Source organism: Hylobates moloch, unplaced genomic scaffold (genome assembly GCF_009828535.3).
Source record: "Hylobates moloch isolate HMO894 unplaced genomic scaffold, HMol_V3 SCAFFOLD_15, whole genome shotgun sequence".
Classification (NCBI taxonomy): domain Eukaryota; kingdom Metazoa; phylum Chordata; class Mammalia; order Primates; family Hylobatidae; genus Hylobates; species Hylobates moloch.
This window is the reverse complement of record NW_026652290.1, coordinates 33,480,287-33,507,023: the sequence shown is the minus strand read 5'-3', so window position 1 is coordinate 33,507,023 and position 26,737 is coordinate 33,480,287. Positions and strand designations below refer to the sequence as shown.

The window sequence follows — 26,737 nt, the reverse complement described above, 5'->3', positions numbered from 1 at the left end:
CCAGACGACGGGTGGCCGGGCAGAGGCGCTCCTCACTTCCCAGACGATGGGTGGCTGGGCAGAGGCGCTTCTCACTTCCCAGACGATGGGTGGCCGGGCAGAGGATGAATTCTTGACACCTGGGGACTGAGGCTGTAGAGGAAGACAGGCTGGTGAAGTGTATGAGGCTGGTCATCTGGACCAGTACTTCTGGGCCATGGAGGGCAGAGGACTACAGATCATGGGTTGTGTGTCCCAGTGCATTTACTTTTCGGGTGAGCATGGTATCGTCCCCGACAGTTATTGAATCCTCATTGAACATTGCACTGGGTTCTGTAGAAAGGTCCAAACAGCAGGCGTCTGCCCTGGAAAAGCAGCTGGCTGGAGTGGAGATGGGCTGCTTGCCGGGCACTGTGCTGTCCAACGCATCGACTGCAGTTGATCCACAGTCAGGGTGGGTAGGGGGATTTGGATGAGGAAGCCCCTCAGCTGGCCGAATTAAGGGGCTCTCGCTGTAATGGACTGATTTTGCTTTCTTTGGTGTTGTCTTAAAATAGAAAGGAAGTGTGCGTCTGTGGTTTCTATAGAAATGAGTCTGAAGCACAGAGGACACTTCCCTGCTTCTCAGAGTGCCCGAGCACCATGAAGCCTGGGGGCACAGCCTGAGAGCTGTGCGCTAGCCGAGACTGGCCTCCTCCCTGCAGCTGTCAGGGATGCGTCTGTAGTTTGCCTGTCCCCGTCTCTCCTTCGGCTTCTGCTGATCTTACCTCCTCTGTCCTGGCTTGCATCACTTCTCAGCTCCCCGACTGCGTGGCACACGTCACCCCACAGTGAGCCAGTCGTTCATTGTTTCCACTTCAGAGATGAGGAAGCCGAGGCCCCAGGGGTAGTTGTGATGCCTCAGGGCTGTGCTTCCGTGCCAGCCCTCCCTGGCCTTCCAGGGCCCCACTCTTGTCAGGACATGGTTGTCACTTAACTTTCCAGTTTACTCCGTAAAATGCACAGGGCTGACCTCAGGCCAAAGGAGACATGCAGGAGAATGCCAGCAGGTCCCTGCAGTGCTCCATAAAGTGCCCCTGCTTTGCTTTTCTTTTAGGCTGAGGCCAGGCTCAATGCAGGGTGCTGGGGTGGAGGTGTGGGCTCCCTCTCTCTAGCTGTGTCACCCCAGAAGAGTTGCTAAACCTCTTGGAGCCCTGCAGTTAAGAACCAGCCTCCAGAGCCAGACGGCCAGGTTGAGCACTTATCCTTGTACCTGCAACCTTGGGTAAGCTGCCTGACCTCTTCCCAAAAACTCCGCTACCTGTCTGTGAAATGGAGCCAAGCTGTGCACCCCCACCATGGCCATTGTGAGGGTGGAGTGAGGGCGTGCATGCGCGTTGCCCTCCTCGGTAGGTGTACCTTGAGTGTTGGCTGTCGTGGCTCTTTCTGCTGCTCAGGGAATCAGGGAATGAATCACCAGTCCAAGACAGCAGGCACCAGGCACATCATCTGTAGTCACTGCTTTCTGCTCTAAGAGCCCATCTCTGGCTTGGTGCTGTGCTGGGTCCTGGAGGTTTTGGAAAGCTGGTGGTGGGTAAGAAGTGGGTGTGGCCAGGACCACTGCAGGAAGGAGAGAAAGTAAAGGAAGGAGAAGAAAAAGTGTCAGAGACTCTGACACCCACACAGCCTGAAATATCCACTGTCAAGCTCTTTGCAGGAAAGGGCTTTAGGCTGAGGCTTTGTTGATGAGAATGCTGAAAAGGAAGAGCTGTGGAACTGAGGAGAGAGCTGGGAGCTGTGTAAGGTGAGCTCAAGGCCCGGCGGGGAGGGAGGTGCTGATGCAGAACAGGCCAGTGCCTGGACTCTGAGTAGCCATGTGGGAAATGCTACAAGTTGGAGACTGGGAGTCTCAGCGGCCACTCTGCAGGGGCAGGGACAGGGGACAGAAGGATGGGGGAGTGGGGCCTAGAAGGAAGTTTTGCCGGGCCTAGGCCGGCCACAAGCACAGTCAAGGTGGCCAAGGAGCTGCTGGGGCTGGCCGCTGGGCACCTCCCAGAGGCTGCCACGGGCACACAGGGCCTGCACAGGTGGGGTGTGGCCCAGGCTGGCGGCCAAGCAGAGCTGACCCCTCTCCCACTGGGTGCCCCCTCCCAGTGCCTCTGCAGAAGGCCCAGTCTCATTCTTCTCTCATGGACTTACTGCTTCCTCTTTCCCATGGATGCGCTCGACTCTCTGCAGTCTGATCTTGCCCACCACCCCTGCTGCTGAAGCTGACCCAGCCACAGTTACCAATGCCCTGTCCAGCATCCTCCTTCCTCATCCGCCATCTTGACCTCTTGGCAGCACTTGACGCTGTGGACAGCACCCCTTCCTGAGCCTGTCCTCTTTGATCTGTGACTCTTCTTTCCCAGTGGAGCCTGGTCCTGGCCCCTCCTGCCAGACCCTCTTTCTAACCCCTACATCTACACAAATACCACCCACCTTCTCTTCCCATCCTGGGCATACTCACCCATGGGGGTTCACCCTCTCCAGAACCCCAGCCAACGTCCCTAAACTCTGCCTGCCAGCACCTCTTTTAAACTACAGATTCTCTTCTCCAACTACCTGCTGGCTTCCTGGAGAGACGCCTCGACTTCAGCGCATGCCAGGAACAACTGATGACACCCCTCTTTCCGCAAACCTGCTTCCCCTTCTGTATTCCATCTGTTCCTCAAGGAGTCACCACTGTCCTTAGGTGCCCTGTGCCCCCGAGTTCCCTCCTGAGTCTCTTGGAAAGTTCTGAGGAGCCTTCAGACTGGCCCTTGGTTGCCTCTCCAGCTCCCGGCAGCACTGTCCACTCCCGTGAGCCTGTGCAGATCTGCTGCCTGTGTACTACGCTGCCCTGACCCTGGTCCATTTCTCCCCGAGACTGCCGCAGCTAATCCCTTCCCACCTGCCCATGTCCCTTTTGCTGCCCCTCAGCATGGCATTCTACCTACCAGGCAACACACAGACACATACCTGTGCAGAAGGCTCCTGCCCACCCTTCCAGGCCATCTGACATGTTCACCTCTCTTCGGCAGCTTTCTATGGCCCCATGTCACCTTTCCACCACCAAATCAATTCCCCCACTGTTTCTTTGCCTACAGGACTTCCCATGTGCCCATGATGGAACATTATTTGTGTGTATGGCCATCCCCCCTTCCTCCCTGGGCTTTTAGGTCCTTGAAGGCAGGAGCTAGGTGCCACTGGCCCACAGGTGGGGCTCTCACACGCTAGCTTCCTTCTTGGGTGGGCCACAAGACAGCACCAGCAGCATTCCTCACTGGATGGTCTTGTACATAAAGCAGCATGGTACCTGAGAGGCTGTGTGGCCTTCCCCAACCCCCGCAGGCCCGACTGCACATCGATGGCTAGGGAGAGGACACAGCCGCGGGGCTCTGGCTGAAGGTGTCCAGGGCGTGCAGCCGGCTGAGCCTCAGATGGCCTGTCCTGCTCGTGTTTGCACCCCTAGGGATTCTTCCTCTGCGGCTGGGAGAGGTCAGAGGCTCAGCTGGTTCTTCGGGCGTAATGGAGTATCATTCACATGTCAGCACTCTGCTCGGGGAGGGAGGATAATCAGAGGAGAGGGAAAGGGGCCATTCAGGCCAACTCCACTATGACACATTTGCTTTTGAGGTTATTGGATCAAATCGGGAAATGATTGCTTACATTTTAGAAAAATTTCCTCATAAACCAAGTGTGAAGTCAAGCAGGTGCCCGAGGACCCTCAATGGGCAGTCAGCTCTGGAGTGCCTGGGTCCATCATTGAGAGCAGCTACATCACATAATAAGCAGCCCACGTTCTCGGAGGCACCAAGCTGCAGACGCTTGCTTCTCACTCATACTATGAGTCACCGGTAGAAGAGGGCTTGGCTCTACCATCCTCACCTGGGACACCAGCAAACACCCACAGGCTGAGTCTAGCCACTGCTTGTTTTGGTAAATGAAAGCTTTGCTGGAACAGGGTCACACACGCCCATTTGTATATCATCCGCAGGTATTTTTAGGCCATAACAGAGATATTAAGGAGTTGTGACAGAGATCGTAAGACCCACACAGCCTGAAATATTTATTACTGAGCCCGTTACAGAAAATGCCTTCTGACTCCTAGTGTAGAATGTCTCCAGGACCATAGCAGGGACAAAAGTGAGGCAACCAGTGCAGAGGCTACATGGAAGCCTCTGCTCATGCGCATTTCAGTGGTCGAAGACAATCCTACAGCCCTGCCCTCTTGAGGGGGTGGGTACATGGAGTCCAGCGGGGCCTTGAGGAGAACCGTCCCCAGGCGCCACTTCCCTGCAAGTTTGCATTTCTGAGCACAGAAGTTGGGAAGCTTCAAAGGAAGAGCCGACACCTTTCCAAAGTAAGGCCAGCGTGGCTCTGACGGCTATGCTTGCACTGCCGTGTGGCACCCACTAATACTGCCCGTGAGTGTCCTGCCTCTGTGCAGGGGCTCTTCCTGGCTCCAGAGTGTGGTCAGATGCAGGCTGACTCGCCATCCAGCCAGGACCAGCACCTTCATCGGCCCTTGACAGCTTCTCTGTTCTGGAGAGCACCATGGCTTACAAATTACCTCCAAATAAGCAACCCTTGGAAATTAGGAACATACCCTTTAAAATCAATGGAAGGGGAAGTGTTTGAAATTCAGCAGGGAGAATATCAAAAGACAGCATTTCTCAAGTCTTTTCGTGTCTGAGAAGTAAATGAGGAGAGTTCCTTATGGAAGCTTCTGGACAACTTTAAAATGCATCACCATCTGCTATTTGTCTCTATGCAGCTTCCTGTGTTAGCTGGGTCTTATCTCTGCCACAGGACAGACAGACAGACGCTTCAAGCAGGAGGAAGTGCTGGGGAAAAGCTGAAGGAGCTGAAGCAAGACCTTGCTGCCTCAGGCCTGGCAGCCCCCAGACTTACTGCTTATAAGCTGTGCAACCTCCGGCTCCGGCTCCAGCTCTCAACTGCAGAGCACAAGCTGCCTGCATAGCGGAGTACCTGGGCTTATTTTTAGCATTTTCAGAAAGTTATGAATTTAATTACATGCCTCATAGGGAGGCAAAACAAAAAGTACCAAGTGAGCCTGGGATGAATAAAAAAAAAAATCCCATTGTGAGAATCTTATACAAGAAAACTTTCTTCTACAAATCTGGAAATAGCTGTACCTCCGTGACTTACCAATCCTGGCCTCTAAGTGGGGACAGAGGACACCGTGGCTGCCTGTGCCCTGGCGCCCTGATGATTTTTGTTGATTGCAAAGTTTACCAATCACAGTGCAGGGTGCTGGCGCATTTCTTTTGCTGCTATGATGAGCTAGGAACCAGATCCATGGGTTTCTGCCTGTGCCTCCAGGCCATCCTTGGGCAGAGTCAGGGAAGATCTTTGGGTCTTCTTGGCATTTGGAGAGCATCTGGGAGCTCTGGGTGGGCACTTGCTGGCTAGCAGCATAGGAGAGCCACTCCCTTGTCCTAGCAGCTGTTGAAGCCACATCCTACAGGGATCCACAGAGGGTTTTTCATGAATGCTCACCTGTAGGCCCCATGGGACCCACCAGGAGACTAGCACACAGTCCATGCCTCAGAGGGTGGAAAGGAGGAAGGGCCTCGATCAACACAGGTAAAGCAGGAGGAAACCAGGCCACTGAGGTTGGTGTCCTCAGGGCTGTAATGTGAAGACCCATGGTGGCCCTGGATGGGAGGACTGTGAGGAGCTAAGAACCTTCTCCACCCAGATCTCCTGACTGCCTCGTCCTCCCTCTGCCAGAGCTCATCTGCCCTCCCGCTCCAGGCTAAACCACCTACCTCCCCACAGGCGTTACCTGGATGCAGTGTGGGTTTGGGAGGTGAGAAAAACGGGGTCCCACATGCGCTCATGCCCAGGCCGGGTTCGCTCTCAGGACCTCGTCCCCCCATTCACTGTCCCCTCTACCAGCCTGTGAGCTTCGCTGCGGCAAGAGAGTGCTTTCCCTCTCTGTACAAGCAGTGCCTGGCACTGGCACTCTCAGACAGAAGGACGGATAGATGGACACACTGAATTAGAGCTGAACAAAAGGATTTTTCAAAGTCCACCCCTCCTGCAGCCACCACCTGTAAAGGAAGCACTTTCTGTTTGAAGGCAGAAGGGATGCACAGTTGGGTGTAGATGAATATTGTGCCTTTTATGCAAAACTGGATGGAGAAGCCTCTGGCCTGATGGGTGCGCACAGGGAGGAGGGTCCAGGGCCTTCCTACCGTCAGAGGCAACAGGCGAGTGAGAGCTGTGAGGAAGGCCATGAGCGGAAGCCATCCACGGCTCTTCCTGATAGAAGAAAGGCTCCAGGGCAAGATAGGTTGCTTTTTAGCTGAGGCTCGGGAAGCTCCGGGTAGGTGAGAAAGGGGTCCTATAACTTCCTTAACAGACCTCCCCTTTCCTTGTTGACATTTTGAGATTTTCATTCACCAAACTGGAGTCGGGTTGTGGATGTTCTCCTCCTATATTCCATTGTTTTGATCCATTCTCCTTAGTAATATTCCTTTACAAGGAATTCCTTGTTAAGCTTTTGATCACAACTTTCACTTTTTGGTTCCAGTTATTGGCCCAGTAAGACAAAGGCAGAAAGGGGAAGAGGTTCATCTTCTCATCATAGACATCTAGAGCAGGGGCAGCAAGCTTTCTAAAGGAAACAGCCAGATAGTAAATAATCTAGACTTTGCAGCCAGGTGGTATCTGCCGCAGTGACTCAGCTCCACCCTGCAGTGTCAGAGCAGCTGGAGACAGCAGTGAATGGTGGGCATGTCTGGCTGCCAATAAAACTTTATTCACAAAAGCAGAACACTGGGCCAGATCCAACCTATGGGTGAGAATTAAATATCCAGCAGCAAATTTGGAACTCCTGCGGGAGCAGGTGGCTTGTGGGCAGCAGTGGAGGGGAGTTTTGGCCTCCATCTTCAGCGGCGAGCAAGCAGTTCCCCTCACCAGCTGAGAGTACTGAAGTTATGTGGGCAGAAAGCATGGCCGCTGCCTCTCCCAGGACAGACCCCCTTGCTGGGGCTCCCCGGCCACTGCCCTCCCCGAGAGGGAGATCGAGAGGCACGCGGGGCCTCTGGCTGCACAAGCTGCTTGCTCCTCTTTGCAGAACCAAGCAGAAGAATCAGGCCATAAATGTTTTATTCTAGAGTTTTCTTTGGGAAGCAAGTTCATGAGGGTCTGATTTACACCCCGTGTAATGGAGTGGTAGTGAGTGATGAATAATGCATGCTCGTTTCACTGCTCCTTGGGTGATGACAATGTTTTCTGGACTTATATTAAAAATTTAAATGAGGAGATGTTTCTTCTTGAGGTCTTCGTCTGTTCCATAGTGTCAAAGAAAGAGACTCGGAGCCCCCGTACAGCCTGCCAACCCCCAGACCCTCTTTTTTCCTTTTTAGTAATCCTAGCAGGAAACTAATATGGCCTGGTTCCCAGCCACTGCTTAGGGGCCCCATTAAAATGCAGCGGAGGAGTCTCTAGTGTCTGGTTACAACCTGGCGATTTAGAATCGGGGAACCGTGGCCACAGCACTGCAGCCAGAGCTGACACCAGGCTTCCAACCAGGGGAGGCTGGAATTTGATGAAACACATCGCCGTCACAGATGACAGCCCAGTCTTTACTGACTAGCAGCTCCAGGGCTGTGTGCCATTCACCTGTGAGATCTGTGATAGGAAGAGAGATGCAGGAGCAGTGGAGCTTGCCTGGATCCAGGGCACTGCACAGTCAGGCTGAGCTCCAGCCCTGACCTCAGTGCAGAGGGCCCCCGCGGCTCCGTGCACCCAGGGAGCAGCATCAGCGCACACGCTGTCACTTCACGGTTTGCTTGTGCTAAGTGCCATCAGACAGGCCGCCATCCCTACCTATAGCCCTGCCAGCCGACCCTGCACTGCTGGGCTCATGTGAAATGCTCACAGGCTGTGTCGTTGCACATCCTGCCCAAGGGAGGGATTGCTGGAGTTATTGTTCTGTAGGGTCAGTGACTCAGAGAACGGGGCCACTGCATGGTCGGCCAGCTCCTTTGGAACATGTGTGTCCACTTGCCCAGGCCAAATCCTGGCAGGTGTCCATTATGGAGCCTTTTAAAAAGACTGTGGTACAAACCTACTTTATTATAATCGGAGCCCTTTCCTGGGCATGGGCTGCTAGGCGCGACTTCGTGGCAGACAGGGCTGCACTTAGCTTTGAAGTCGGAGCAGAGATTTCCATTGGGTGATCTTGGAGATAGGATGAACATCTGTCTGAGGGCTGTGTCCCCAATTATTTTTACTCAAAGGCACCTGGAGCTCTTTCTCTTTTCTTGTTTTTATCACTGGCTGACTCCCTCACTCCTGCCAAGTCTTTACTAATCCCTTAAGGCCTAGAATCGTTTAAAATTAAGCCATTAAAAATCAAAGCAGCATCAGAGAGGTGGCTCGTGGTTAGGAGGAAGCCAGGCCTGGGTCCAGGGCCAAGCACCATGGTTGGAGCTGGAGGCAAGGAGTCCTCAAGTCCCTGGTGTCACAGTCAGCAACTCTCAACCTCGTTATGAATACTTCAGGGGAGAGGTGCCATTGGTTGGGGGCTGAAAGTGCATCCAGGCAGTGCTGCAGCTCAGGCTTTGCAGAATGCTGGCCATGTGGAAGCCTGTGCCTTTACTCAGGAGTTCCGGATTACAGTCATTTAAAGGAGAGGCCCCTTTCCCTGCAGTTAGTTCCTGCCAGGGTTAGCAGTGGCTGCTCATCTCTGCCCCTCAGCAGGCCTCGTGTTCTTGGGAGTCGCATTCTGTACAGCTGGGCCTATGGCCCCCAGTAGTGTGCTGCTGAGCCCGTCAGTGGGAGGACCCCGACCCCCTCCCACCTTGGCCACCAGCAAATTGCTGCTCGTTTGCATCTGTAGCAACAGAGACCAGATTCAGAGGACAGACTGACCCCATCAGCATCAGGAAGCCACCACCAGTGTGCCACTCACTTCTTTGTACTTTTAGTTTTTATATCCCCGAGGGCAGAGCCCAGCCCAGCGTTGCCTCCTACACAGCAGGATGTCCTTTGGCACCCCTCGCTCTGGGCACCACACCACACATCCATGCTAGGAGGGGTGGCCACACGGGAGCCATGCTCAGCCATGTCAGTTTTAGGCATTCTTCATCTTGACCTTTGGGAAAAAGCATTTCCACACATCTGACCTCTCTCTGCTCCTCATTCCAGCTCTAAGTAATAGCTTACTGTTAAATCCCACATATTTGCTTGGAGCTTTTGCCGTATCAAGTGTCAGCTGAAGGCCAGGATTCCAGCGAAGCCACCAGAATGTCTCCCTCCTGCTGTCTTTAGGGACAGCCTGTGTCAGGATGGCCAAGGCCCCAGACCCCTGAATGGGCCCTGTGGCAGCTCCCGCTGTCCACGCCTCAGGTTCCTTGGCTGGGCCCTCCCGAGCCTCCTGACACCCAACCCTGTGGGTTGCTTTACGTTGGACTCACGCAGGGCAGTTGGTGGATGCCGGCACAGATGGGATGGTGAGCCTTCGGCTGCCGTGGTCCACGACGCGTGTGCTCCGCACAGTGTGCACTCTCAGCCTAGCCTTCAGCCTCTGCCCAGCAGACAAAACACAGTCTCCTTGGTCTCTCCCGGCCAAACACATTGCCCCCCTTTCATTGGAGTATGGCTTGAGCAGCTCCAGGACATTGGGAGGTGGAGATCCAAGTGCCGGGGCAGGCTCCAGGCAGGCCACCCTCCCAGTGTGGCCCCACCGTGGCTCTGGCTGCGCTTTGCTTGTGCTATGCTGGTTTGGGACAGCTTGGCTGTTTCTGGAGCATTTATCTGAGCAGGACAGCAGACATGGTAACAAGAGCAGGACCAGTGCGTGCCTATCATCTTAGGTATCCACTCTTCCCGCTGCTGCAGAGCAGAGTGCCCAGTGCCTGGGAGCACAGAACTGCCAGCCCAGCCCCTGCTGGTGCTGCAGGGTCACGCCTGCCCTTTGTCAGCTCCCAAGATCCCCTGACAAAGATGGCACATGGGGGATTGAGAAAGATACGTGCTTACCGTCAGCCAGACCTCAAGTGTTAACTCTGTTATTCTTCTCATACCACTGTGGAAATGTTTCAGGAAACCACTGTCACTTGATATTAAAGTGTAGATTAAAAAATAATAAAATTATCCCAAAAGGCAACTCCCCAAAGGAGCAAAGTTATGGTTTGGTATGTTAGTTTACTGACTTTTTGCCATGAAAATACATGTGTCACTGTCAGAAATTAGATAAGCCTTAATATGCAAGGCTCTCAGCTCCATTTGCACTCTGCACACCCTACATGGCCCTCCAGGCCTGTCCATGGAGACCACAGCACAGGCGGCGGTGGGGCATTCTGTGTCCTTGTCAGCCTGCCAGCCCCACACCGTGGGACATTTTAGGTTGCTTCAGGAGTGCAGGTTTTTCATATCATAAACAGTGCCGCTGCGAAATCCTTACCTGTACCTCCATTCTGACTTGTCTGATTATCATTATTTTATATATATATTTTTTGAGATAGAGTCTTGCTCTGTCGCCCAGGCTAGAGTGCAGTGGCATAATCTCAGCTCACTGCAACCTCTGCCTCCTGGGTTCAAGCAATTCTCCTGCCTCAGCCTCCCAAGTAACTGGGATTACAGGTGCCCGCCACAATGCCCAGCTAATTTTTGTATTTTTAATAGAGACAGGGTTTCACCATGTTGGCCAGGCTGGTCTTGAACTCCTGACCTCAAGTGATCTGCCTGCCTTGGCCTCCCAAAGTTCTGGGATTACAGGCGTGAGCCACCGCCCCAGGCCTGTCTGATTATTTTAGGATTCATTCTTAACAGGAAACTGCTGGGGCTACAGGCTTTTTTTCCTTCTCTGTCTCTGTCTATCTGTCTCTTTCTGTCTCTGTCTGTCTGTGTCTCTGTGTCTTCCTGTCTGTCTCTCCCCATCTAGACTGGAGAACAGCTTTGTCTACAAGCCCAAATCACCAGGACCTGGGGTTGTGTGAGAACTTCTCTGGCCCCCACATTCCCCTCCCTATTCTGTGCACTGGGGCAGCACCCCTGCCCCCACCAGGCCTCCACACAGAATAGACATGTCACGAGGGCCATGCCTTGTCGGACCTGAGTTTGCAGACTTCTCTGTTACTAACTATGGCAGAACGGGACAGAAACCAGGGGACTGTGGGTCCACTGACCCAAGCCAGGAGTGAGGGCTTTCCCTGCAGGAAGCACACTGGGGTCTTCCACGTCCCATGAGTGGGATCAAGAGGTGTAACTCCCCTCCAGTCGTCCAACAGGGGCAGTCACCTGCCCCAGGAAGCGCCTGTGCATGTCAGCATTCCCAAGACTGGTGGGTCCTTCTAGGTCCTTGGCATCCTTGGCCATTCCACAGCGTGCAGCTCAGTGGACAATGACATTCCCTCTGAAGCACCGTCTCCCCTGGGCTGTGGGTCTCCTTCTGTTTCTCGGGCTGCCCCATCTTGGCCTCCTTCAGGGCCCTCTTCTGGGTGGTGTCCCGCAGGCGGGGCCGGGGCATGCTCCCTCCTCACTGTCTCCCAGGCCACTTCACCATCTACCCTGTTGGCTTCAGGACGACGATCATGAGCCTTTGTTGAGGGCCTATTCTGTGTACTTAGAGTGACTGCTTTATAGACTATGGATTGTCTCACTTCATACTCCAGCTATCTAGACCCTGCAAGCCGCCACAACCCCATCTTCTCATGTCTTGGGGACTCTGTCCTCCACTGCTTGATTTCTGTAGTCTTGGGAGCTATTGATTCAGATTTCATCGGTTTTTCAGCTTTTTCAGGCAGGAGGGTAAACCTGGCCCCTGTTACCGTCATGGTCAGAGCACAAGTTCATGACCCTCAGTGGACATGATGAGAGATCAGAGGCTCACAGACACCATCTTGGCTACGGTCACAAACACAGGTCACACACCTGGGAGCTAAGGGCTTTGCCACAAGACTGCATCGCCTCATAGATCAGCTGTACATACATGACCCCAGATCTGCTGCCCAGGCCAGTCTCCTCTGAGCTCCTGGTTGGCATTACCAGCACCTTCATCATCCACACTGAGACATCTCCAGGCACACCAAACACTGCGTGTCCAGCACTGAGCCCATGGCCTCTGTGGTCTCTTGTTCCTGTCTCTCCAACAGCATCTCCATCTGGCCAAGGCTGGAAACTCGGCCCATGCTCCTCCCTCAACGTCCTTCAGACCTAATCTTGTTGGTGGAGAAGGGAATGATGGCCCCCACACATGTCCAAGTGCTGATCCCAGAACCTGAGAATGTGTCACCTCATGTGGCAAACGGGAAAAGACCCTGAGATGGAGATGCTCCTGGATCACCTGGGCCACCGCAGCCACAAAGGCCCTCCTGAGAGGGAAGCAGAGGCCAGAGTCAGGGAAGGGGATGGGGTGGTGGAAGCAGAGGCGAGAGAGAGGAAGACGCGGCACTGCTGGCCTTAAAGTGGAGGGCACCAAGGCACGTGGGCAGCCTCTAGAAGCTGCAGAGGCAGGGAATGGAGTCTCCTCCAGACTCCCAGAGGGAACACAGCCCTGCCACACTTTGATTTTAGAACTTCTGACTTCAAGACCTTCTGTGTGATTGTAAGCCCCTGAGTCTGTGGCTGTTTGTTTCAGCAGCTGTGATGAACTAACACCATGGTGTGGCTAAGCACGTGGCCTCTGCACGGGCTGCCTGAGTTCAAAATACCCATCTGCAGGCTTGCGAAGGTTGAAAGCATTGTTCCAGGGGAAGTGCTCAGAGCTGGGCCCAGCCATGGTAGACTCTGCACAGGGCGAGTGCTACCATCACAGATGGTACAGTTGTGGCTGCTGTTCTTACCAACAGCCCCCTGAGCACGTCCAGACCCCCTCCTGGCCATCTGCCAGTGCAGGCTGGGCTCCCTCACACTTCCTGATGGGTTCCCTGCAAAGCTGCAGGTGCTGGCCTGTGGTTGCCTTCTCCCTGCCCGTCTTCCAGGGACTCTGTGCCCTCAGACTGAAGACCAGAACCCTCTCAGGAGGCCCCGCACAGCCTGTCCTCATCCCATGGGGATACTGCCCCCCTTGCCTCCAAACCGTCACTTCATCTGGCCTCCCACCTTAGCCAGCCTGGGCTCCTCTAGGCCCACCACCCACCCTCACCACCTCCCTGCTGTGGCTTGAATGTCCCCTCTGAAATTCATGTTGAAACTTAATCCCCTAGGCGCAGCACGGAGAGGTGGGGCCTTTAAAAGGCAATTAGGTCACGAGGGCAAGGCTGAATAATCACTCATGGATTCCTGGATTCATGGGAGCGGGGCTGGTGGCTTTCTAAGAGGAAGAAGCAGGACCTGAGCCAGCACGCTCAGCCCCCTTGTCATGTGATGCTCTGCAGAGTCCCCACCAGCAAGAAGGCTGTCACGAAGTGGCCATGTGGCATTGCACTTCTCAGTCTCCAGAACTATAAGAAATAAATTCCTTTTCATTATAAATTACCCAATTTTAGGTATTCTGTCGTGAGCAACACTAAACTGACTTAAGACATTCCCTAACAAGCCTGCCTCATGCCTTTCGAAGCCCTCCCAGCCACGCCCAGCCCAGGTTGGGTACCTGCGTAAGGGGCCTGTGCACGCTGAACTTCCTAGGGCTGCTGCATGCTTAGAATTACGTGTCCAGGCCGGGTGCAGTGGCTCACGCCTGTAATCCCAGCACTTTGGGAGGCTGAGGAGGGCAGATCACCTGAGGTCAGGAGTTCAAGACTAGCCTGGACAACATGGTGAAACCCCCGTTTCTACTAAAAATACAAAATACCGGCTCACTGCAACCTCCGCCTCCTGAGTTCAAGCAATTTTCCTGCCTCAGCCTCCCCAGTAGCTGGGATTACAGGTGTACACCATCATGCCTGGCTAATTTTTGTATTTTTAGTAGAGACTGGTTTTCATCACATCATATTGACCAGGCTGATCTCAAACTCCTGACCTCATGATCTGCCCACCTCAGCCTCCCAAAATGCTGGGATTACAGGTGTGAGCCACTGCACTGGATATCGTGCCACTGCACTCCAGCCTGGGTGACAGAGCAAGACTCTGTCTCAAAACAACAACAACAACGAACAAAATATTAGCCAGGGGTGGTAGTGTGCACCTGTAATCTCAGCTACTCAGGAGGCTAAAGCGGGAGAATCGCTTGAGCCCAGAAGCAGAGGTTGCAGTGAGCCGAGGTCGCGCCACTGCGCTCCAGCCTGGGCTACAGAGTGAGACTTCATCTCAAAAAAAAAAAAAAAAAAAAAAAAAAAAGAATTATATGTCCAGTGCTTGGCCACCTGGATTGCAAGCCCCACACAGTCACAGGTCATGGTGTTCCCCATGGGGGCCCAGGGCCAGTTCCGACTGCCAGGTCATCAAGTGGCAGTGCGTCGAGCCTGTTGTCCCTGTGTTATAACTGATTGGTAACTATTTGAATGGGTGAGTGAATGACCCTAAGATCCTGCCCACACATTTCTTCAGGACCACAAGGAGACCTGTGGACAGTGCGGAAAGCAGCACAGGGACACCCTCTCCTCTGTGCAGATGCTTGGGGCTGGCAGGGCCTAGTGGAGAGTGAGATGGCAGCTTCTCCTTCTCCCTCCGTTGGGGTGTCTCTGCCCTCATACTCGCCCTCCAGCCCCACCTACACCTCCATGGATGGTGACTCATGATCCAGACTGGCTCTGGGGAGTTCTCTAGAAGGAAAGTGATCCTGGCATTGTTGGGGACACCTCCTCTTCCCTGTCTTCCTTCATGGAGAGGGCAGGTGTCCCGGGCAGACAGAAGACCCTGGAATCCATCCGTGGGAAGGAATGCCTCTTTCCAGCCCTGTTCCCACACGGCGCTCAGCCTTTCCTGCTTCCGCATGTGGCTGAGGGACGAGGTCCATGAGGGGCTGCCCTCTGGACACGTGGCTCTCTCAGGAGCGTTTGAAAATCGAAGATTTTTCTCACAGCGTCTGCATTGCAATGAAGTCATTTGAGACTTGGAGTTACCCTCGAGACACGAAGGGAGTCTCTCGGTTGCACCCGCTCATTCTGCCAGGCGCACTGGGTTTAAACAGGAGGAAGAAATCGTTTCTGACTTTGTGGACGCTGCCCATGTAGCGTGGTTTCAGGCTCTGTTATGATCGCTGGTCGGGGAGGGCTGTAGCCACTCAGGGAGGGGCAGGTAGGTGGCTGGCAGCATGCAGAGGTTATCAGCTAAACAAGGCCAGAACTGGTCAGTGAGTGATGAGAAAGCTAAGAAGCTTCTTGCTCCTAAGCTAAGAAGGTGGTGTGAGGCCAGTCTGGGGGCAGGGCTGGCTGCCTGCCTAGGGAAACTTCCAGGTGGCTCTCCCTCCCATCTGTGTGGTCTCTGCTTCTAGTGCCTTTTGCTCACCTGAGGACACAGACTGGGGACACAGGCACCTTCCGCATTCAGAGCCAGGCAGCCCCCTCACCCTGCCAAACCTGCCTTTGGCCGAGGTACCTACAGCCTGGCCCTGTCCTCTGCTCCAGTTTCTGCTGGGACCCCTATTCTGCCCCTCATCAGGCCTACACGGGATCCTCGAGGAAGGGAGGAGACCCCAGGCTCCCTCCTTGAAGGGAGGTGGACCCCTTCCTCCTCCAGGCTCCCTCCTTGAAGGGAGGTGGACCCCTTCCTCCTCCAGGCTCCCCGACAGCCCCTCTAATGGAGTGTCCTGAAGCTTCCAGAGCAGCACCACAAACTAGGTGGCTAAAAGCAACAGAAAGTTGTTCTCTCACAGCTCTAGAGGTCAGAAGCCCCGAGTCAAGGTGTGGGCAGGTTTAGTTCCTCCTGAGGCTGAGGGGAGTCTCTTCCGGGGCTCGCTCCTGGCTTTAGTGGCTGCCGGCATCCTCAGCACCCCTTGGCTTGTGGACGCATCACTCTCGTCTCTGCTCCATCCTTGCATGGGCTTCCTTCCCCTCCACATCCCGGTCCTCCTTCCCTGTCTTGTAAGGATACTCGTCATTGGATTTGGGGCCCACTCGAATCAAGGATGATCTATTCTCAGGATCCTTACCTCATATCTGCAAAGACCCCTATTCCAGATAAGACCACAAGCACTGGTGCCAGGGCTGGGACTCGGATAGATCTTTGAGAGGGACAGAGGTCAGACCCCTCTGCCATTGAATGCCTCTGAACAGGAAGACAGAACACTGTCCTAGGGAAGGCCAGGGCAGGGCGAGCAAGCTGGGTCCTAGGGGGACCTGGGGGCAGCGCTGCCCTGCACGGGCTGGGGCTAAGGATTCTCCATGTAGGAATTCCCTTGGCAAGACCATGGTGCCACCCAGATTCCTCCCTCGGCCCCCCCACCGCCCCCGGAGAGCACAGCGCACCCCTGATGCTGACCGTTCCTCAGGTCATCTCCTTGCTTAAAAAACCCTTGAAGCTTGAAGCACTTTGGGGTCTTGGGGGGAGGGGGCACCCTGTGACTCCCGGTCCTCTTGGCCTGCTGCTCTGTCTGCTGTCATGGGACCAATTTTCTTTAGGGATTAATCTCCAGTTCCTGGGGACGCTCTTTTTAAATAAGCTCTGTTTCATAGCATGAAAGATTTCGTGTGGGTTTTTTTTAAAACAAACACAATAATAATTAATTCAAGGTCTAAGAATAAAGCCGGGTCTAGAACACGGCCTCCCCCCGTCCTGACTATAATGTGATGCTGACCAGCCTAGACGCAGGCCGTAGAAGGCTCCCTGAGCTGCTGGGAAGCGGCTCTTGAAAACCACCTCAGGTCAGGGGTCCTGGGCTGCCAGGCTCCCTCCCATGGTTGGAGAACCATTTTGACAGTCCAGGCAGGCACAGCAGTTTGGAGGCCAAACAGCCAGGCAGCTGGCGAAGCACAGGCACCTGTGGATGCAGCCTTACTTTGCATTTCTCTTTCCCTTGGATGGAGTCTCTGTCTCCTCACTCCTGTCCCCTCTTGTCTGTTTCCAGGATGTCTCCTCCTCGGCGGGATCTACCCCCACGGCTGTCCCGCGGGCTGCCTCGGTGTCTGGAGAGCAGGGCACGCCTCCCAAGGTCCAGCTGCCCCTCAACGTGTGAGCTGCCCTTTGTGTCTGTCGGGGTCCCGCACCTGCAGCCCTCCCTTCTGCCTGGGCTGGCCTGTTCACGTGTGGTTTTCGCAGGGTTTTCCCATGTGTTACTAGTTGGCCAATATAGTTATGTGCAGCTAATAACATCACTGAAGGGAGAGTGTGGAAGACAAAAGTCTAGCAGTTCCTTCTGATGCCATTGTTTCTAGGACATTTCTTCTAAGCAGGGAGGATATTCAGAGTATTCACAATGCAGGTCCCAGTCAACAGGAGAGGAGCCAGTCATAGCGTGGAGTAGGCTCTCCATAGCATGGAAGGTCCGAGACGGGGCAGAGGCGGGAGGGAAGCAGGTGTGCAGAGCAGCGGGTAGTCTAGGAGCTTGGGCAGCCACTAGTCACCAACTGCTTGGAAGTGGTTCTGTGTTTCAGCCCCCATCCCAGGGCCGCACCAGCGCATGCCAGCTGCATCTCATCCCCAAATATAACCAGATGAATCAATGCTAGGAAGTGAGATGCTTATCTTGTTTAGAAAATCTGCCCAGTTAAATTACAGCTCTTAACAGATAAGTGCAATTTTAAAATTCCCCATTTAAATCATGCTCTGAAGAATTAGACTCCCTTTTGCTATTGTGTTTGGCAGAGCTCAAGTCACTTGGATGACTGTGTTAAGGTGAAGTCTATGAACTTGGCAAACAATATGACAAATACAGAAAGTTCTGTCAATGCAGGGTGGGTCAGAGGTCAGAGGGACACTCAGAACCTGTGTTGTTGCAGAACAGCATGTATTTCTTTCTTTTTTTTTTTTTTTTTTTTGAGATGGAGTCTTGCTCTGTCTCCCAGGCTGGAGTGCAATGGCGCGATCCTGGCTCACTGCAAGCTCCGCCCCCCAGGTTCACACCATTCTCCTGCCTCAGCCTCCCAAGTAGGTGGGACTACAGGCGCCCACCACCACGCCTGGCTAATTTTTTGTATTTTTAGTAGAGAAGGGGTTTCACCGTGTTAGCCAGGATGGTCTTGATCTCCTGATCTCATGATCCGCCTGCCTCAGCCTCCCAAAGTACTGGGATTACAGGCGTGAGCCACCGCACCCGGCCGACCAGGATGTATTTCAAGCAAAAATGTATTTTGAAGAGCAACTTGCCAAGCTTCAAAAGGTCTAGAAGTAGCTCAGCTGCTGGCACATGCTCACCCACCTCTAAGCCCAGTGGAAACGCCAGCCTGTCTTAAAGTGGTGGGCAGGAAAACTCCCAATATCCTCCCACTATAATTAACGAGTGTAATGAGAGGAATTTGAAATGTACCTATTTTTTACCTAGCTTCCTGAGCAGGCTACTTCCAGATGCCTTGAGACTGATACTCAAGTTTTCACCAGCACTGGACAAAAGATACTACCTCCATCTCCTGCCATGCTCCTAGCTCAGTTCTGGCAGCTTCAGGCAAAGCTGGTGCCAAGGAGGCACATGGGAGGGTGGGGGGTGATGGGTCTGCTCCTCTTGAAGAATTGAATGCAGGATACTATCTGAGGAAAGAAACCTGCACCCACAGGGGGATAGCCCTGATGGAGTTTCCCAGATGAGAGGCAGGATGCAGGTCAGATTGCTGAGGCCATGAGTGCTTCAAGGGCAAAGCCCAGATGTGTTTGTTTTAGAGTCCCCATGACCAGCTGAATGCCTGTACACAGGCTATCAGTAGCTGCCACTTGTTCTATAGGAGCAAAGACCTCCCCTTCCTGGGTGCAGAGGGCTCCCCAGCTTGAGGCGAGCTCAAGGCTTAGCCACCCAAGAAGGCTGCTCTGTCTTGGAGACCCAAAACGTAACAGTTCCAGTCATGTCACCCCTCAAGAGTTGTGAATGTTCTGGAGGCCTCAACCATGGACAAACCTCCATGTCCTGGATGGCTTCTAAATTTGGTGCAGGTGTGGAGGGACCTCTTCTTCACCCAGTTCCCCTGCCCTGGGGGACAGGGTTGCTGTGACCTCTAGCCCTCCACCTTCTCCCTCTGGGCTTCTCCCCCAGGGGAGGGCACTTTCCACTTAGCTTGAGATTTGGGTAAGAGGGAAGGGAAACTTATGTGTCGGACAACATCCTTCTAAGGATGACAAGGATTTAGGTAGGAATGTGTCTGCAGGTGACACAGTGGTCCTACATGCAGGAGCTGGATCATGGTCAGCATGACCTGTGACTGGTGATGGTCCATTCCACGTGTGTTCATGGCTGTTATACTGAGTAGCAGTCACATGCCAGGTAACATTACATACATTACAGCAGTATGCATGATGCATTATGAAAACATGACATCCTTTATTTTATCCCCAGAGAGGAAAAGATCAGACTGACCTCATCAGTTTATGAGGAAGGGGATTAGCCTGACTGCTCACCTATTGTCTTTAAGAAGCCAGTATTCCCACACATACCCTACCAGTGGCAAGTACCTGGGATGGGGGTCTGATCTAACCATTCTTCCCAAAATAGCATCTGTAAGTCACGTTCAGAAGTCTGAAATTGAACATGAGATGTGCTGTCGTTGCAAAAACAACCACAGCAAACAACAGTGCACTGCTGCCCATTGCGGGTCTGCAGAGAATGATGGTTTGGGGACTCCAGCCAGGGCCCGATGGGGCTGACGTGAAAGTCAGCCATGGAATGACTTCAGGAGACCTTGTTCCTGGTCTTCGTGATTGCATACCTTTGACCTCTCCAGGACATGTCATGTGCACTGAAACATGAGCCCTTGAGATTAAGAGGCCTGATCCCGCATGGTCAGCGTGTCGATGGCTGGATGTTGTTCTTGCCCCTTCTTCCAGCATGTGAAAGGCTTCCATGGCATGGATTCCCTAAGGGCTCAGTTGCCCGGAAACACAAGAAGGGTCTCAGTTTGCTCACCCAGTGCATGGAGGTGACTGTGAGTCTGCAGAGACATCTCTCATTCCTGCACCCCCTTTCCACCCCCTTCTGTGTTGGGCTGGGGCTTGTCCGCCATTCCTCTGGCAGACCTGCTGTGATCTGGGGAAGCAGAAATATGAGTGTCTGCTCCTAGAGGCCGTGCTCCTGGGCACAGCCAACCCATCCAGAGGGTCTCAAGGTTGATGAAATGCTGTGAGTAGGTTGCCTCTGATTTGGAAGGGTTGATTCTCACCTCCACTTCTTCATGGGCATCTTAGAGCCACTGCCTGATGTGAAGGACCGGAGGAGGCAGGGAGAGGGCATAGGGCTACCATGCATGAGCCATCCGGGATGTCCCGTCATCACCTACAGCAATGGAGGAGGTAGAGGAGGAGGATGAAACAGGCATCAGACAGACACGCCTGGGTCTGACTCGGTCCGCGTACCTGCAATCTGAGAGCAGCGCAACTCTTGGCACAGAGCCTTGGTCTGGGACTGCATGTCAGCTTGCCATCAGAGAAGGAAACCTCCACAGTCGATGGGTGCAGTTCATTACCTGCAGGGAAAACTAGGTACCCTGTGAGGTGCATGACCACCCAGATGGCACCTGAGGAACCTGGGAGTCCTATCCAGGAGCCCAGAGAGAGACTTAGGGAGAGGAGGGGGTTGGCCTGCAACAGGGAAAGGGAAGCCCAGGGTAATGGTGGCCAGCGGTTTTTATCCTCCCCTGCTGAGGTGCAGACCAGGGTCCCTGGATCTGGTGGCTGACATTGGTCATGTGAGACATGCTCTCTGTCATGGCAGGGATGACCTCACAGACCTTGCTGTGATCAGGAGTGACCTCCTCATGACCCCACTGCCATTTGTGCGTGTGGTCAAAAGGCCACCAAACCATCCTCAATAACAACAGTCCCCACATTCTAGGACATAGGAAAAGGACTGCTGACCAAACCATGCCAATACAAGACAGGGGCACCTTCCATTCCAAATTCACAGAACAGGCTGGTGCTGCACTCATCCTGCAATGGACTGGATCAGCGTGAGTTCAAGACAATGAGACTCAGTAAAATAAGTCCCTGCCAGGCCTGGAACGAAGGCCTGGATCAGCAAAATCACCGGGTACTGCCCCCAAGAGGTGTCTCAGAGGCCAGCCATCCAGCTTCCTCTGAATGCTCAGCCTTGTGGTCAGCCTGGCCCCATGGTCAGCCCTTCCAGGCATTGGCGGCACCGTCCTCAGGATATTACACAGATGCGACCAAGAATATGAGAGTGAGCCTGAGAACCAGTGGAGGGGTGAGTACTCTTCATCCCCACCCCTGCCGCCTGCGCCTCTAGAGAGAGGGCACAGCTGGGACCCCAAGCAGGTGGGGAAACGGAGGAGATGCAAGTGGGAAGAGCAGAGAATTTTATTGAGAGAGTCTCTGGACGACATAGAGCCTGGCAGGCAAAGGTCGGAGACGTCTGGGGCCGCTGCGGGGCCGATTGCGGTGGAGGGAAGGAGATGCAGGCCCCGGTGGTAGCAGCACATCCCCAGCGGTACCAGCATTGTCTAGGTTGGGTTTCCTGGAGGCAGACCCTGAGATGGGGAGGTTTGTGGGGAGTGCTCTCAGGACACACCTGAGCTGTGGCTGAAGGGAAGCCTTGCTGATCCTTGGGGCTCTGGAGCCGGGACAGCCCTGCAGTTTCCCCATTGGAAGTGAGCCAGCGCTGGATTCAGGCTGCCCTTTGAAGGGGCAGTCATGGGTGATGCTGCACCCTGAGGGAGATTCCCAGCGCAGCCACCACAGTGAGTAATCAGCCACTCATTGCCCTTCAGAGGGGACCCAGGCTGGGCATCCCTGGACCCTGTCCAGTGTGGGGCTTCAGCCTCAGAATGCAGCAGAAACACAGGCAAACCTCATTTCATTGCACTTCACTTTGTTGCGCCTCACAGATACTGCATTTTTTTACAAATCGAAGCTTCGGGGCCACCCAGCATCCACCAAGTCTAGTGGTGCCATTTTTCCAACAGCATGTGCTCACTTTGAGTCTCTGTGTTACATTTTGATAATTCTCATAATATTTCAAACTTCTTCATTATATCTTTATGGCGATGTGATCAGTGATTTTTGGTGTTACTGTTATGGAATTGTTTTGGGCACCATGGACCATGCCCACGTAAGACAGAGAACTTACTCGATAAGTGATGTGTATGTTCTGACGGCTCCACGGACCCACCATTCCCCCATCTCTCTTTCTCTCCCCAGGCCCACCTTTTCCCTGAGACACAACAATATTGAAATCAGGCCATTTAGTAACCCTAAGTGACCTCTAAGTGGTCAAGTGAAAGCTAGAGTCGAACATCTCTCACTTTAAGTCAAAAGTTAGACATGATTAAGCTTGGCGAGGAAGTCATGTCAAAAGCTGAGATAGGCTGAAACTTGTGCCGAACAGTTATCTAAGTTGTCAGTGAAAAGAAAAGTTATTGAAGGAAATTAGAAGTGCTACGCCAGGAAACACACAAATTATAAGAAAGTGAAACAGCCTAATTGCTGATACGGAGAATGTTTGAGTGGCCTGGATAGAAGATCAAACCAACTGCAACATTCCCTTAAGCCAAAGCCTAATCCAGAGCAGACCCTAACTCTCTTTAACTCCATGAATGCTGAGAGAAGTGAGGAAGCTAAAGGAGAAAAGTTTGAAGCTAGCAGAGGTTGGTTCGTGAGGTTTAAAGAAAGAAGCCATCTCTGTAACATAAAAGTACAAGGTAAAGCAGCAAGTGCTGATGGAAAAGCTGAAGCAAGTTATCCAGGAGATCTAGCTAAAATCACTGATGAAGGTGGCGACACTAAACAACAGATTTTCAGTGTAGGCAAAACAGCCCTATGTTGGACAACGATGCCATCTAGGACTTTCATAGCTAGAGAGGAGACATCAAGGCCTGGCTTCAAAGCTTTAAAGGACAGGCCGACTCTCTTGTTAGGGACTAATGCAGCTGGTGACTTTAAGTGAAGCCAGTGTTCATTTACCATTCCAAGAACCCTAGGGCTCTTAAGAATTGTGCTAAATCTACTCTGCCTGTGCTCTGTAAATGGAACAACCGAGCCTGGATGATAGCACATGTGTTTACAGCATGGTTTCCTGAATATTTTAAGTCTGTTGCCAAGACCTACTGCTCAGAAAAAAAGATTCCTTTTAAAATATTCCCGCTCATTGACAGCGTACTTGGTTATCCAAGAGCTCTGATGGAGATGTACAAGGAGATGGATGTTGTTTTCATGCCTGCTGACACAGTATCCATTCTTCAGTTCATGGATCAACGAATAGTTTAGATTGTCAAGTGTTCTTATTTAAAAAGTACATTTCTATTTTTTTTTCTATCTTTCTTTTTTTTTTTTTGAGATGGAGTTTCACTCTGTCGTCCAGGCTGGAGCGCAGTGGCATGATCTCGGCTCACTACAACCTCCGCCTCCTGCGTTCAAGCCATTCTCCTGTCTCAGCCTTCGGAGTAGCTAGGATTACAGGTGTGTGCAATCACGCCCAGCTAAGTTTTGTATTTTTTTTTTAGTAGAGACAAGTTTTTGCCATGTTGGCCAGGCTGGTCTCTAACTCCTGATCTCAAGTGATCCGCCCGCCTTGGCCTCCCAAAGTGCTGGGATTACAATCGTGAGCCACTGCGCCCAGCCAAGAAGTACATTTCATAGGCTATAGCTGCCATAGATGGTAATTCCTCTCATGGATCTGGGCAAAGTAAATTGAAAACCTTTTGGAAAGGATTCACACCATTCTAGGGCCATTATGAACATTTGTGATTCGTGGGAGGAGGACAAAATATCAACATTAACAGGAGTTGTTGTTGTTGTTGTTGTTGTTGTTTTTGAGATGGAGTCTCTCTCTGTCACCCAGGCTGGAGTGCAGTGGCACAGTCTTGGCTCACTGCAAGCTCTGCCTCCTGGGTTCATGCGATTCTCCTGCCTCAGCCTCCGGAGTAGCTGGGACTACAGGCGTCTGCCACCACGCCTGGCTAATTTTTTGTATTTTCACAAAATACAAAAAGATGGGGTTTCACCATGTTAGCCAGGATGGTCTCCATCTCCTGACCTCGTGATCCACCCACCTTGGCCTCCCAAAGTGCTGGGATTACAGGCGTGAGCCACCGCTCCCAGCCATTAACAGGAGTTTTGAAGAAGGTTCTTCCAATCCTCATGGATGACTTTGAGTGGTTGGTTCAAGACTTCAGTGGAGGAAGTCACTGCAGATGTGGTAGAAACAGCAAAAGAACTAGAATTAGAAATTGAACCTGAAGACGTGACTGAATTGCTGCAATCTTATGAGAAAACTTGAACAGATGAGGAGTTGCTCCTTATGGATGGGCAAGAAAGTAGTTTCTTGAGATAAAATCTCCTCCTGGTGAAGATGGCGGGAACATCATTGAAATGACAACAAAGGGTTTAGAATAGCACATAAACAGTTGATAAAGCAGTAGCAGGGTTTAAGAGGATTGACTCCAATTTTGAAAGAAATTCTACTGTGGGTAAAATGCTGTCAAACAGCATCAAATGCCGTAGAGAAATCTATCATGAAAGGAAGAGTCAATGTAGCAAACCTCATTGCTGTCTTATTTTAAGAAATTGCCACAGCCACCCCCACCTTCAGCCGCCACCACCCTGAGTAGTCAGCAACTATTCACATCAAGACAAGACCCTTGGCCGGGCGTGGTGGCTCACGCTTGTAATCCCAGCACTTTGGGAGGCCGAGGTGGGCAGATCACGAGGTCAGCAGATCGAGACCATGGTGAAACCCCGTCTCTACTAAAAATACAAAAAGAAATTAGCCGGGAGTAGTGGCGGGCGCCTGTAGTCCCAGCTACTCGGAGAGGCTGAGGCAGGAGAACGGCGTGAACCCGGGAGGCGGAGCTTGCAGTGAGCCGAGACTGTGCCACTGCACTCCAGCCTGGGCGACAGAGCAAGACTCCGTCTCAAAAAAAAAAAAAAAAAAAAAAAAAAAGACAAGACCCTTCACCAGCAAATAAATTATAACTCCCTGAAGGCTCAGATGATCATTAACATTTTGAGGCAATAAAATATGTCTATTTTTTTTTTTTTTTGAGATGAGGCTCCCTGTGTCACCTAGGCTGGAGTGCAGTGGCATGATCTCAGCTCACTGGAACCTCCACTGCCTGGGTTCAAGTGATTCTCTGGCGGTAGCCTCCCTAGTAGCTGCGATTGTAGGTGCCTGCCACCACACTGGGCTAATTTACGTCTTTTTAGTAGAGATGGGATTTCACCATTTTGGCCCGGCTGGTCTCAAACTCCTGACCTCAGGTGATTCGCCTGCCTCAGGCTACCAGAGTGCTGGGATTGCAGGCGGGAGTCACCGTGCCCGGACAAATAAAATATTTCTTAATTAAGGTACTTACATTTTTTTAGACACAATGCTATCGCATGCTTAATAGGCTACTGTATAGTATAAACATAACTTTTACATATATTGGTAAACCAAAAATTTGGGTGACACTTTATTGCAATATTTGCTCTGTTGGGGCAGTCTGGAACCAAACCCACAAATATCCCACAGGTATGGCTGTACCTGGAGGGCTGTTGAAACAGATTGCTGGGCCTTACACCAGGAGCTCCAAGTGAGGCCCCAGAATCTGCATCTCTAACAAGTTCCAGGTAAGGCCGGTACCACTGGCCCAGGTTCACACTTCGGGAGTCCCTGCACACTGGCCCCCCACACAAGTGTCAGAGGTGCTCAACTGGGAAAGACAACAGCTCCCAAGCTGGCCTCACAGCCGTGCCACCCCAGCTTCTTCCTTCCATGAACTCTGTGACACTCGGTTCTACCTGGGAGAACCCCATCTCAACCTGCGCAACTGCCTGTGGGATCCCAGGAAATCAGAAGGCCCCAGGGAGAACCGAGCTGTTTCTGCTGGCTGGGCTGAGCCAGACCGTGATGTCAGCCCTCAGGGAAGAGGTGAAGGCAGCAGTGCTCCCGGGGCTGGCCATCCCAAATAAGTGCACGCTCCTCTGAACATCTGCACTTATCCTCGCCCTTCCTGCAGCTCCTGGTCGCGTCTGAGCCCCTGAGCCTGCTTCAGCCCTCCACAGGACTTACCCAGCCCTCCCCAGCCCCCTGGCCTCCAGTGCAGCCCCTGACAGCACTCCTGCTATGGGTCTTCCCTGCAGAGTGGGTGCTGCCCCTGGATGGAAGAGGTGAGGAGGAAGCACACGCCTCCCTAACTCGAGCCAGCGTGGCCCTGGGAGAAGAGCAGAAGTGGGACTTCTGGTAGAGAACTGGGAATCGTTTACTTATTTTAGAAGAAGCATGAGCAAGCCACCATCTAGAGGAGAAAGGGGATGAAATTAGCGAAGGCACTAAAATACTTTGGTTTACTCTGATTAGAGCGGAAGAGAAATCTGCAGACAATTAGCAGCAAGTGAAGATCTTGCTATAGAAATAAGGAAGTAGTATGGGTAAGCGAAGGCTGTGCTGTTAGTTTCAACAGGCTGCACGTGAAAGCAGACACATGCCATGCCCAGCTGGGTCAGCCGAGTCGGCCCAGCCGCCAGCCTGTCCTGTCTGTGCACCGTCCCGGGTGTGGTGAGCCCCTGGCCCCATGCCTGACTGCACACCTGCAGCGGCCACTTCTTCCTGGAGGAGGCTGTACTTGTCCTCAGCAACCTGCCCTCAAGAGGCGCTTTTTCTCATTGGCATGAAAAACCCTATACACGCTACCAGGTGGTGGTGAGGAAGGCTCTCTGATCCTAAAATCCCATGATTGCCTTAAATAAGTATTTGAAGTACCAACCTGTGAGAACCCGCAGAGGTGGTGTCTGAGCATGCAGGGTGGCCTTGGCTGGTCTCGAGTGT

The 26,737-nt window shown here is 52.8% G+C and overlaps 1 protein-coding gene across 1 annotated transcript in view; it reads left to right on the top strand.

Moving 5' to 3' along the window:
• SH3RF3 (SH3 domain containing ring finger 3) overlaps positions 1-26,737 on the top strand; it is a 370,710-nt gene that overhangs the window by 267,005 nt on the left and 76,968 nt on the right. The window contains exon 5 of the mRNA XM_032179170.2: positions 16,907-17,010. Within this exon, the coding sequence (XP_032035061.1) occupies positions 16,907-17,010 (104 nt within the window). The remainder of the gene's footprint in view (positions 1-16,906; positions 17,011-26,737) is intronic.